The sequence below is a fragment of the Eubalaena glacialis genome, chromosome 10 (genome assembly GCF_028564815.1).
Source record: "Eubalaena glacialis isolate mEubGla1 chromosome 10, mEubGla1.1.hap2.+ XY, whole genome shotgun sequence".
NCBI classification, from domain to species: domain Eukaryota; kingdom Metazoa; phylum Chordata; class Mammalia; order Artiodactyla; family Balaenidae; genus Eubalaena; species Eubalaena glacialis.
Window position 1 is genome coordinate 94,261,339 of NC_083725.1, and position 13,586 is coordinate 94,274,924.

Sequence of the window (13,586 nt, forward strand, 5' to 3'; positions counted from 1 at the left end):
GAGGACTAAAACAGTGGTTAAGAGCATTGTCTATAGATGCAAGTGGATATGGGTTCAAATCCCATCTCCCCTACTAACTAGCTGTATGACTGGACACATCTTGAAACCACTCTGAGCCTCAGTGGCTACATCTTTATGGATTATAAGAGCATCTCCACCATCAGGTTATCACGACAATAAGTAAATCGATCTATCACATCATTACAAGAATAAGTAAGTACTTAGAATAGCAGTTGGCATATGGTAAGCATTCAACAAATGACAGCTATTACCTGTCACCAAATTTAGTCTATACAAAGCTGAACTGAACCACCATTCAAGGTGTGAAATACCTTGGTTAATCATGATAACTTATATTCATATTATTAGAAAGAGGATTTTAAAAATCTCAAATCCAATCAAGTGCAAGCCTCTAAATCAGTAAATCTAGACTACTGAATTCACTAAGAAATCAGGCGTTCACAGTCTCCCTTAATATTTTCTACCTCTTTAGTCATCACTGAAAGCTGCATATATTGATTTATATTTTATCATTCCCTTTCTAAACTGTTCCACCTTATTTAAAGGTTCCTTTCTAAGATATCCAGTCAAAATAATAGGTCCCATTTGAAAGGCTAAAGATCTGGAATAATCATTAAGACAAGAACATGAATGGTCAGGCAGAACAATATAGAGGCAAAGAATAACACTTAAGGTGCAGATAGGCCTGCCTTAAATTACTAGCTGGAAGGCCTTAGCCAAGTAACTTAATCTCTCTGTGCCTAAATTTCCTTATCAGTAAGACAGAGATTAATACCTCTGTTTTACATACTGTAACGGGAGCAGGACACTATGGGGCCTTCCTGTGACAGACCCCTCCCCCCACATCCTCTTGCTTCAGTTCTTCTCTGAAGTACCTAGATAATATTATCTGATGCACATTTCCTGAGTTGTTTTTTGTTTTGCAGATGCTAAAACCCCCACCAAATGGAAGAAATTAACTTCCTGATGACCATGAGCATGTAGCTCCCAGACCTACTGAAGCCTGAGGATTGATAATATGACACAGCCCTGTTACCTCACCATCAACCAATCAGAGAACTGTGCACAAGCTGATCACATATCCTGCAACTCCCCTCCCTCACCTGGCCTTTAAAAATGTTTTCCTGAAACCCATTGGGTGTTTTGAGCACTAGCTGCCCTGGACTCCTTGCTTGGTGCCCTGCAATAAATACTGCATTTTCCTTCACCACAACCCGGTCTCAGTAGATTGGCTTTACTGCATGCAGGCAAGTGGACCCAGTTTCTCACAGGTTATTAGAAAATAATGCACATAAAGCACTTAAGCAAAGTCAGTATATGTTATTAATAATCAAATGTTATCTTTCCTTTTCACTTGTTACCTGTCAGTAGCTACCTATCTCTGTGTCTTTCCCCAAATTTGGCTACTTCTGATTCTCTCCTTCTTTGGCTACTTCTAAAGAAGTACATACATTTATATCTTCATATCTTTTTATTCAATTATATATTCTTTTTGTCAGACTATATGCGCATTAATGTTTTCCCTGGTATTCTAAAATTCTATTTCTTTTTCCAGTTTTCACAACTCATATCATTTCACATTATTTCTTTATTCCTTGCAGTGATTTTATTCTTTATTTCATAAAATCATCATTAATAAAAGCAAGACAATGTGAAGCCCTCTTTTAAAGCTGTGATAATATAATGCACTGATTCTCTTATATTTGGAAAGCACGCAAACCTAACAAGACAACCTAAGGTTCAAAGTAGTCAATATGTCAAGTTCAGTACCATGTTCTAATTTTGTCCAACTTCTTCCAAAATGGGAGGAAAGTAATTGCTCTAAGTACTAACTCTTTACTCAAAATAACTTTGTTAAGGAACAGAAAGAGAAGGAGAGAAACTGAAATTACACCTATTGTGGTAAATTGTGTGGATGGAGAGAATGCAGATAAATCCCTGTGGCTTTAAGAGAAAAAAAGAAGGCTGGAAAAGTTGCTGTAGCCTGAGACGCAAACCCTGAGGAACCCTCACTAAGAAAAGGGCCCTGGGAAATTTCTTATTAAATAAAATCCAAAATATATTTACCAATCAATTTCTATAGACTAAAAATCACAAATCAATACAACCCCCATTAAAAACTCTTTTCTACCCCTACTTGTTTTCAGAACATTTTCACAACTCTACCTATTGAGTGCTTACTACATTCCTGAAATTTAATGACATTTAATTCTAACAACTCAAACAGTATTGTGGTATGTTAACTGACATTAACAGCTTTGTTTGTTTTGGGGTTTTTTTGCCTCACATTTCCTAATACTATATTCTTTTCTCCAAAGTTCCATCATCAGATTACACTGCTTCAGGGAAGATAACAACACAATACATTAGAAAAATCTCTAAACTACCCAAAGCCCTCAACCCTCAAAAAAATAGATAAATAAATAAAAATTAAAATTAAAAAAATTCCAGTCTGGGCAAGTCATAGGGATGTAGATGAATTATCACTGGGGTTCCTGCACAGTGACCCACCAGCGCCAGCATGCGACAAACACAAAAGCCCCATATAGATTTCAGAAATTTGAGAGCAGGAGGAAACTGTGCCTCCTTGAACAGAACCCTGGAAAATGACAAGCCCCCAGCATTCTCTCAAGAAGGATAGTGTACAAATGGCTGCCGAGTGAGCCTAGAGAGATAGGTCAACAACGACCTCATGAAACCGTATTTGAGTTCCTCAGCTACCCCAGTATTTTACATGAAAACTTCAAAGACTGCTCCCAAGGGACTTATAGTCTAGTGACCTGGCCTGGCTGCATAGCTGTGGCCTTGTGATTGTGTTGTGGAGCATCAGAGAGTTGAGAACCTTAAGTACGACTGAAAAACAAGTACTGGGGGGTGGAAGATTGGAACTCTGGTTTTCATACAGGTCCAGGACACCCCCATACTATAATACAGTAAGATACTAAATTTGTTGTTTTGTTTCTGCCCTATCTTACTCAAAACAACAAAATCGAAGGATTTAAGGGATAAATAATTTAGAGAGACAATAAATTGAAGAGTCACTTTTGTTATTAGGGAAAAAATATTCCCCTCCTATCAAAACCTGAAGCAGGAATATGTAATTTAAGAATATAAGATAGTTTTTAATTGAAATAAAAAGTTATATTGCACACTTTAAACTTACACAATGTTATATATCACCTATATCTCAAAAAAGATGAAAAAAACTTCTTAAAAAAGAAATTTAGAGCTTTTTTTTCTTTTTTCATGCAATTGACATTTTTATGTACCATTAGGATATTTAAACTTAGAAATTATCTTGAACTTTACTGAGTATCATAAGAACTGTATTACTCCTTTAAGAGTACGTCAATCAATAATTAATTTCAAACAATTGTATATTAAAATTACAGTTTATAAAGTCACTGTGTGATTTACAACACCAAGCCCAACAAAATAATAAGAATAAACTTTAGTTTTCCAGTTAAATAAAGAGGATCAGAGAAATAATTTCCATTTTCCAACCAAGGATGATCTTCAGTTGGTTAGCAACATCATTGATGTTAGTTTTATTCCAGTAATGTAACTATGTCAATTTGTTAAATTATCACTACTTAAGACCATCTACTGTGCACGTATCCCCAGGTCTAAACATAATATTCTCCTCGTGGAACATAGAAAGGATTGTCTATGAGTGTGCCCTTCTTTAAGACCTTTTGGTATTCTCACAATTAGATATATGCTCAGTACTACCTTACCCTAATTATGTTATTCCAGAATATTTTAGTGAGATCCCAAGATAGCAACCCTTCCTAAGTATACTTATAAACAATACTGTACATCAATCTTTAATGAAATACACATAAATGTCACCTCTCTTCATCAAATGTGACCCGAAAACTACTGTGCTTGAAAGCCAAAGGGCTTTTGAGATATTTCAATAATCTTCAAGAAATCAATCTTACGTGAAACTGAAGGAAAACATCGAATGTCATTGAGCAATAAAGCTCCATTCTGTCAGTGCCCTACCTCTGAGCAGAAGCCTTAGGATGTTTCTCTTCCAGTTTCTTCACCAGTGCCACTGTCAGCTCCCCTGTCTCCCCAAGAGAACCTTCTGGCATTAAGTGGGTCTCTGAAGGCTCTGGCAGCTGCTTCAGACCAGGGATACTGGCACTTTTTTGCAGAACCTAATAAATGAAATATACGAATAATGTAGCTAATTTTCATTGAGTGGAAATATCTAAACTATATATGCCAAAAATTTAACATTGCACTTTTTATGGTTCCTTCAGCCTTCTTCATCCAGCACATAAACCATTGGTATGTGGCCAGAACAAAAGGAGGCAGTCCTAAGAAAAGCTAGTGTGTCACCATCTATTTAATAAAATAATGTTTATATAAATATACATATAGATGTTTATATAAATATAAATGTGCAAATAGATGTTCATATAACGTGTATTAAATATCAATAACCCTGATTTGTGAATTCGTTTTTGCCTCCTGAAAACAACCCAAACATTTTTTCTCTTTTCAAAATACATCGTAGAGATCTATTTCTGTCTTGCCTCTGGCTCACTACACTGACCTCTTCTGCTAAGCTGCTGCCATGTTCTTGATGAGCTGTGGTCCAGGCACCATGGTGAAGGTGATACTTAGTCTGGGTCACATCTTGTGCATTTAGCTCCTCTAGGTAGGTCAGAACAAACTGAGGATAAGCCTGTAGGAAAGGAAAAAAAAAAATTGAAAGTAGTACCAGCCTTACAAGCAACAGCAAAAAATCTATACAACTGGAATGATGGGAGGATAAATTAGATTAATAGGAAAAAGGTCTGGCTAATGAGCTTTGTACTTTATTGTCAATTTCAGATCAAAATCAAGCCAAATAACTTTCATAGGAAGATTTCTAATTTGTTGTTTGATCTGCTCAAGTTTAACTAGGTTGCTAAATATTCAAGCCATCTTATATACTGATAACAATGTCTAACATTTATTGAGTTATTTCCACATAAAAGGTATGATTGTAAACACATTATGTACATGTAACGTGCAGTTGCTCTATTTTTTGGGAATATTCAATTCTGCCACAGAAGACAAGAAAACAAATAGGATGAATGAGATTCATTAGCTGCATTAAGCATAGATAAGTAAGTTAGTAACCTGAGAAGTATCAGACAGAAAGCTATTAGAGCATATGTCTATGAACATAGATAGAAAGGGGTAGAAAGACAAAATAGTCATGACTTACCAAATAACAAGCAAAACAACAAATATTTATGATACACTACATATAAATTAAGCACATGAGACACAATAATCATGAGATCTTTAACTGGCCACCCATTGCTGACTCTCATTTTGGATCCTCTGCTGGATAAAATCCACAGCTGCCCATAGGCTACCTGGGGAGCACAGCTTTGGCCAAGTGTACTTGCAACCAGCTCTGTCCTGGAGCAAGTATGCATCATTGCTTCACACACATTTCATCTGTTAGACCCTCTTGCTCAAATTTCCACTCTGGTCCTTGTAACCACATCAGCAGCAGGGAAAGGTGATGCAACACAGAAAGGATATGCCGATACTGCAGACATTCAGGTAATGTGGCCATTCAACCCATTGCACTTTAAGCATGTTAACCTAACCCATCTCTCTTCCCATACATTTTATTTTGTGTTTTAAATTGATTTAATAAATCGTGATCGGAATATTTTAATTTGGTCTGTGCACCTTTCTGTTCCATGAACTCAAGGATAGCCTATCTAGGAGCATACTTGGAGTTTACCATTGCATCAAAGTAATTTCCCACATAACAACATATTTACATTTTAATCCTTACAACAGCCCTTTGAAATAGGTATGACTATTGTTCCCATTTTAAAGACGAGGAAACAAAAACACAGGGAGGTTAAAGCAACTTGCCCCTCCAGCTTGTTTCCTAGTTAATCCTAGATATGCTGCCTCAAGTATTATATAAACTTCTTTTTTAAAGTGTGGAACTAAAGTTTTAACAAAAAATATGGGGAGGTGTCCAGTGGATAATTAAAGAGTACTAAGGTCCTTATATTATTCTAGAAAAAGAGATATTAAATAACTTTAAACTTTGTTAGAAAATGTACAACTAAAGATGAATGTTCTAAAATTAGGTTGTGGTAATGGATGCAAAACCCTGTTAATATACTGAAAAATATTGAACGGCACACTTCAAATAGGTGAATTGTATAGTATGTTAATTACATTTCAATAAAGCTATTTTTTAATGTAAGAGATTCAATAAAAAAATAGAAATACACAGTATACCTTATGAACAAGTAGAGGAAAAAAAGAGGGAGGGGATTCAGAAAAAAGTCAGGAAGAAAGGTAAAAAATACAAATTAAAAGCACAGTAAATAGAAATTTTTGTTGAATTAATCAATAAATGACTAACAGAATTTTAATATGCATTCCCTTTGACTTAACAAATATACACATACATACATTGTTCATTTCAGCATGGTTCTTACTTGTCTAAATGTGTATCATCAGGGAAACTTTAAGAGATAAAGTAGATGTGGATGTCAATATGGAGAGATGGCCACAACATGTTATTGAATGGAACAGATAGGTCACAAAGTTTTACATATAATATATATAATTTACTTATACACATATACATATACATACATAATTAGATTTAATATATATGATTACATATAATATATATAATTAATCAGAAACAATTAATGATAATCTTTGAGGAATAGGTTAAAGAGGTACTTTTGCTTATTCAGTTCTGAATTATTGGAGGGTTTTTTCATAACTAACATATACTACTTATTTAAGCAGAAACCCTACTATACATAGAAATATATGTATAATTTCTGAGAATATACTCAAAAACCTACTATTAGTGAATAACTCTGAGAAATAGGATTAAAGTTTGAGAGAAAGAGACTTTACTTCTAATTAGTATATTTTTTCAAATATTAATTTCTATATGTGCATTTATTCTTTTATTAAAAAATACTTTTTAAAAAGGCCCAATTTAAAATAGTGTCTTCACTGAATATACTAGTCAGATAATCTTGGAAAGAGATTTTTGAATCACTAAGCTATCCCTAAAACATTACAAAAAGAAGTTTTATCTAAAAAAATAAGGATTCTTATTTTACCTTGAAGCCTGTCACATCTATTTCATTATATTATTTTCTCTTGTGTCAGTTCTTATTGTCTTAGAAATATCCAAGACAATTCAGCTGAAGTGAATATGATGGGCAAAGGGAAACAGATTATTTTACATTGGTCCTATAGTAAAGTATCAAAGCCAAAATTCAGCAACAAAGATCACAGTATTTTCAATATGAGAGGGAACATGAGTAGTAGGATATAATATTGAATATATTCCAACCCCTTATATTGTGACAGTAGTTTCATGTTTCACATCCTCTAATAGAGGTAAAGACATTTTACATAAGTTTACTTTTGAGGTGTATTGCCCTCTTACTGGAAAGAATGTGTACCTAGAACATGGGGAAATTTAATATATATCCAATGAGATGGATAAAGAAGGGCCCAAAAGGTAGAGCCACGATGCGTCTAACATCCTGACAGACATAGCAGAAGTAGAGACCAAAAAAGAAAAAAAAAAAAACACTCATGGGCTTTGCTTCCTAGAGTTGACAGTCTAGCAAAGGTGGCAGACATACACAAGTAACACGATGCATTTGGAGACATTTATGAGTTGTTCTAGCATTTTCCCTTTGGAATCATTCTAAACCCTAGGTGATGGCTATTCAAACATTTTGATACCATGGTTCTTTATTATTCTCTACTCCAAGACCAGGTTATCTTGCTCTCTAACCAGGCACCTACTAGTTCAATCATCAGACCACCAGTATAAACAACTCCCTCCTCCAAAATCTGGAATTCTAATCTTGTCTTCTAGGAAGTCAACAGCCTAATCTTTTGACTTTTCCTCCCTTCCAGTGCATCTGCACATCACCCTAACTTGACCTTTAATGTATTAACCCTCATTATTTTCCAAGTCCATCAGCCCTTTGGGCTTCATGGCATTCTTCTCATTCTAATCCACTTTTTACCACCTCAAGATAAATTGTAATAAAATACATCTTTGATTACATCATTCCCACTTCAAAAACTTTAAATAGTACCCCAGTACATATTGATTAACATCCTACAGTCCTATTCTTGTTTCAAATTCCAGCTGTGCTATTTATCAGCTTTAGGATTGTAAGTTCCACTTCCTTGAGGGAGAAGTGTCCTATTGAAGACTGCATAAGAACTGGCTCAGAATTTCACAGTGACCAAAATTCACCCTCAGGATACAATGGCAAGTCTCTAGCTGCTAAAAAGGATCCCATTCATTTATGAGATTTTTTTCAAGCTAATAGGGTTGGGGAATCATCTTTATCACCCCCAAGATATTCCCTCCATGTACATAAGAAAGGCCACAAATTTGACCTAACTTGGGGCTCCACAGGAATATTTATGTCCTCATTGGAAATATAGCGGTGGGTCAGCAGACTGTCACCTGGAATGCTTTATTTATTTATTTTTAAATTTTTATTGGAGTATAGTTGATTTACAATGTTGTGTTAGTTTCTGCTGTACAGCAAAGTAAATCAGTTATACATATACATATATCCACTCTTATTTAGATTCTTTTCCCTTATAGGTCATTACAGAGTATTGAGTAGAGTTCCCGGTGCTATACAGTAGGCCCTTATTAGTTATCTATTTTATATAGAGTAGCGTGTATATGTCAATCCCAATCTCCCAATTTATCCATCCCCTCCCTCCCCTGGTAACCATAAGTTTGTTTTCTACATCTGTGACTCTATTTCTGTTTTGTAAGTAAGTTCATTTGTACCATTTTTAGATTTCACATATAAGCAGCATCATATGATATCTGTCTTTCTCTGTCTGACTTACTTAACTTAGTATGGTAGTCTCTAGGTCCATCCATGTTGCTGCAAATGGCATTATTTTCATTCTTTTTTATGGCTGAGTAATATTCCATTGTATATATGTACCACATCTTCTTTACACCTGGAATGTTTTAAATGCTATCTCCTCTTGGTCAGCACATGATCAGGCATAGTTTTTTAAAGTGTTTCTTTTTTTTTCCTCATTATAAATGCTTTTTATGGAAAACAGAAAATATAGAAAAACTCAAAGAAAATAATTATCCATTCTCCTACCACCTGTCCTATGTATAAACTTGCAGTTTTGTTTTCCACACACACACTCATATTTGATACAATATAAATAAATAAATAATATTGTTTTCTTACCTGATTTTTCTCAAATCACAACATTACCATTTTCCTCTATCATAAATTATTCTCCATTATTTGTAATGCCAATATATTATCCATAATAAAGACATACCATAATATATTTATACAGTCTCATTGTTGGTTACTTAACCTGTTTTCAATTTTCACTATTATAAACAATGCTCTAATGAACATCCTGAAAGATACACTACAGTATACACCACTGACTGATTCCTTGGGTTAAGTTGCTGTAAGTGGAATTTCTGAGTCAAAAGAAGTATTTTTTACAGATTTTGATAAATATTGCCAAACTGACCCTTAGAAATATTGTACCAGTCTCCTAGATTGCCCTCACTGTTCCTTGCCTCCTGGTATTCATACCCTTGTGTAGTCCCCTCCCACATTATACCAGGATAGGCCTATGTGACCAAAGAAGATGGCAGAAGTGGTATTAGGTTACTTCTGACATTAGGTTATGAGAAAAAGTACAGCTTCCATTTCGTTCTCTTCCTCTCTTGCTCTCTTGGATCACTAGCTGATGTTGTAAACAGCACTACAGAGAAGCCATGTGCCAAGGAACTGAAGCCTCTGGACAACGTAAGTGTGCTTAGAAGATTTTCCAGCCTAGTCAAGCCTCAGATAACTGTAGCCTCCATTGACACCTTGACTGCAGCCTCATGAGAGACTCTGAGTTAGAACTACCCAACTAAACCACTCCCAGATTCCACCACAGAAACTGTGAGATAATAAATGTTTGTTGTTTTAAGTTACTATGTTTGCAGGTAATTTGTTACACAGCAGTAGATAACTAACACCAATAAAATACAAAAAAAACCCCAAAAAAACAAATACAAAGAAAGGAATGAGTATGTTTGTTTTCTCACATCTTCATCAACATTGGATATTCCTAGTTTTATATCTCCACATAATTAATAGGGAGAAAATACTATCCATTGCTTACATTTATTTAATTCCTAGTGAAGCTGAACTTTTTAATTTGGTTTGGCTCTTTTAATTTTTCTTCTGTCATGTATTTCCTTTTCATGTCTTTTGCTCATTTTTCTATTGACGTGTTTATCCTTTTCTATTGCTATATCAGGCTTATTATATATTAAATGTATTATCCCATTCTCTGGCATTTATATTGCAAAGATTTTTCCCTGTTTGTCATATTTTCCTATTCACTTTTGCTAATGCTATTTTAGATTTAAAAGGTTTTAAATTTTTTATGTACTCAAAGCCATTAGTCTTTTCCTTTATGGATTCTATCCTTGTTTGCATGCACATAAAGATGTCTACTCACCACTACTCTGGGTTAGATGCTTTAATTCATGGTTTCTTCTAGTTATTTTTATGGTTCCATGTTTAAGTTTAAATCTTTAATTTAGCTGAAACTGGTGAATTGTATTAAAAAAGTAATCTAACTTTGTTTTTTGCAAATGAATAGAGAAATGGTTAACTTTAAAAATAAAACAAAAGAAAAATAGTATCCAAGTAAATACAATATAACAAAATGCAATATTGTATTTAAATTTGTTCATTATTATTATCATTAATAGTTACAAATGATCGTTTAGCCAGAATTGATATGCCAGTGTCTATCGATAGGCCAGAATCTGTGCCTAATACTTGAAATACTAGTATTATACCTATATTTTGCAGACAAATAATGTGAAGCTTGGAAAGGTTAAATGACTTGCCTAAGGCCACACAGCAAATAAGTGGTGGAGCCAAGATTAGTTATTAATATCCTAACACAGTAATTCTGTCTTTTTTTAATGAATGGAATGAGCTCCATTTATGATCCAGCAGCAAATAATTATCAAATTATACTCCATTTTAGCTTTAACTAGATGGATATAGTTTTGGATGACTAAATTTAGATCTAATCAAAATTTCTAAACCTCTAAAAGAATGAAATGCCTCATTAATAGTTTTGCTCTTTGAATCTAGAAGAACTGTAACTTTAAAAAATCAGCAATCGTGTTTGTGAACAGAACATTAAAAATTTTAGAATCAAAAGTCTCAAAAATAATTTGTGTTTGAAACACAAAAGTATACATTATTTGTTAGCTCACAATAGAAGTGTTGTGAAGAATTAGAAAATTGTAAGTTGCAAGAAAAGGAGAGGTAAAAAGGACAGCAGAGTAGAAGTGGATGTTTAGGTACCTGAATTTTGAGAGAGAAAAGAATACACTTAAACCTTGGTCCTGCTCTTCTATGTCTGTTGGTGGGAAGGGCAATACTTATATAAGACATAATTACGTTCTTGGGCAATAGGAGTCAGCTCTATTTAGGTATGTCTCAGAACGAAGTCCTCATGTGCAGGTACAGGCCAAGGAGCTGCAGGGATATTTTGAAACAGTCTCAAAATTCTACTTTTTTTTTAAAATTTTTACCAAGATGTACAAGTTCCCTCTCCAACAACCTAGAACCTCACTCTGAGTGGGTAATGTAGTGGGGTCAGAAATGAGAGAAGGGGAAAGCTGGGATGAATCTCAGAATGAAGTTAAAGGTAATTATTAAAATGCTTTGACATTTGATGACTAGGTCAGAATGTCTGCTTAGGAACAGAGCTGAAAGTGCATAGTCCTGATCGAGTTAGTGAATGGGGTTGGGATTTTAACTACTCAGGGAAATGCTGTTATGATCATTTTTAAACTTAAATTGTATAAAACGCTCGAAACTGTTAAAATGATGAGGGTTGCCATGGAATAACAGCTCAACTTCTAGAACACTACAGAAATAAAGGTACCATGTTTATTAGTCAGGGTCTAATAAGGAGATAGAAACCATGTAGTATTTTGAACAGGAAAGTTTAATATAAATGATTAGTAGCAGACGATTATAGTGACAGGAAACTGGTTAGTAAGAGTTAAACAAAACACTAAAGAATATATGAATAGCAGATATAGGGAGCCCAGTACTCCTAGGCCTGAGACAGAATGCCCAAAGAAGAGGCCTGACCCAACGCTGAGATCCAGACCACATTGAGGGCAGAGCTGTGGCTCACTGGATGTTGAAGAAGTCCCCGAGGGAGTGCACCAGTAGGAGTCACTGTTAATGTGCCTTTGGAGCACCAGGGGAAGCCATCCACAGGGAGGTGCCTAGTTGACAACACTTCACTAAAAAGCCACTCACAAGGAATATGTTCAAAGAAACCATTCGCAAGAAGGTGCCCACTGGCAGTACTCTGCTGTGAAGCTGCCCAAGGCAGGTGCCAGGCAATGAATGGTGGATCTGGCACTGTGAGGGAATAAATTGATAACTACCATGCTATGTGTTACAGGTTGAATGATGTCCCCTGCAAAAAGTACCTTGAAGTCCTAACCCTTGGTACTGTAAATGTGACCTTATTTGGAAATAAGGTCTCTGTAGATGTAATCAAATTAATATTAGGTCATTAGGATGAGCTCTAATGCAATATGATTGGTGTCCTTATTAGAACGGAGAAATTTGAACCCGGACACACACAGAGGACAATGCCATGTGAGGACTCAGACATGGAGGGAGGTAGCCATGTGGAGATGGAGGCAGAGACTGGAGTTATGCTGCCACAAATCAAGGAGTGTCTGGGTACCAGAAGGTGGAAGAGGCAAGGAAGGATCTTCCCATAGAGGATCTGGATGGAACACAGCACTGGGGAACACCTTGATTTCAGACTTCTGGCCTCCAGAACTGTGAGAGAAAAAATTCCTCTTGTTTTAAGCCAGCCGGTTTATGGTGCTTTTTATAGCAGCCCTGCAAAATTAATACACCATGTATTTTCAGTTTGATTCAACTGAGTAACTTAGCATTTCTGAAATCTTCATGGTGGGATTCTGAGGCAAACACTAACAGATACCATGAGATTAGTCTAATTTTTGCCTCTCAAATTTTTTTTTTTTTAATATCAGTTACTTTTAATTCAATGCAATTTAGGCACAAATGTACACATATTAAAACAGCCTTACAAAGAGTGACTCCACCTTGGCCAAACACAATTATTGTTGAAATAACTTGTGCACTCAGGTTATCATACAAGTACTTAAATAAAACATTACTATTGCACATTATTAACTTTTTTTAAAGACAATTAATTAATTAATTTATTTTTTAACATCTTTATTGGAGTATAGTTGCTTTACAATGGTGTGTTAGTTTCTGCTTTATAACAAAGTGAATCAGCTATACATATACATATACCCCCATATCTCTTCCCTCTTACATCTCCCTCCCTCCCACACTCCCTATCCCACCCCTCTAGGTGGTCACAAAGCACCGAGCTGATCTTCCTGTGCTATGTGGTTGCTTCCCACTAGCTATCGGTTT

General features: G+C 35.1%; 1 protein-coding gene across 2 annotated transcripts in view; it reads right to left on the reverse strand.

Moving 5' to 3' along the window:
• DCDC1 (doublecortin domain containing 1) overlaps nucleotides 1–13,586 on the reverse strand; it is a 424,949-nt gene that overhangs the window by 129,426 nt on the left and 281,937 nt on the right. For both annotated transcript variants that reach the window (XM_061201531.1, XM_061201532.1), the window contains exons 18-19: nucleotides 4,589–4,720; nucleotides 4,030–4,187 (exon numbers count right to left, since the gene is read on the reverse strand). In XM_061201531.1, the coding sequence (XP_061057514.1) occupies nucleotides 4,030–4,187; nucleotides 4,589–4,720 (290 nt within the window). The remainder of the gene's footprint in view (nucleotides 1–4,029; nucleotides 4,188–4,588; nucleotides 4,721–13,586) is intronic.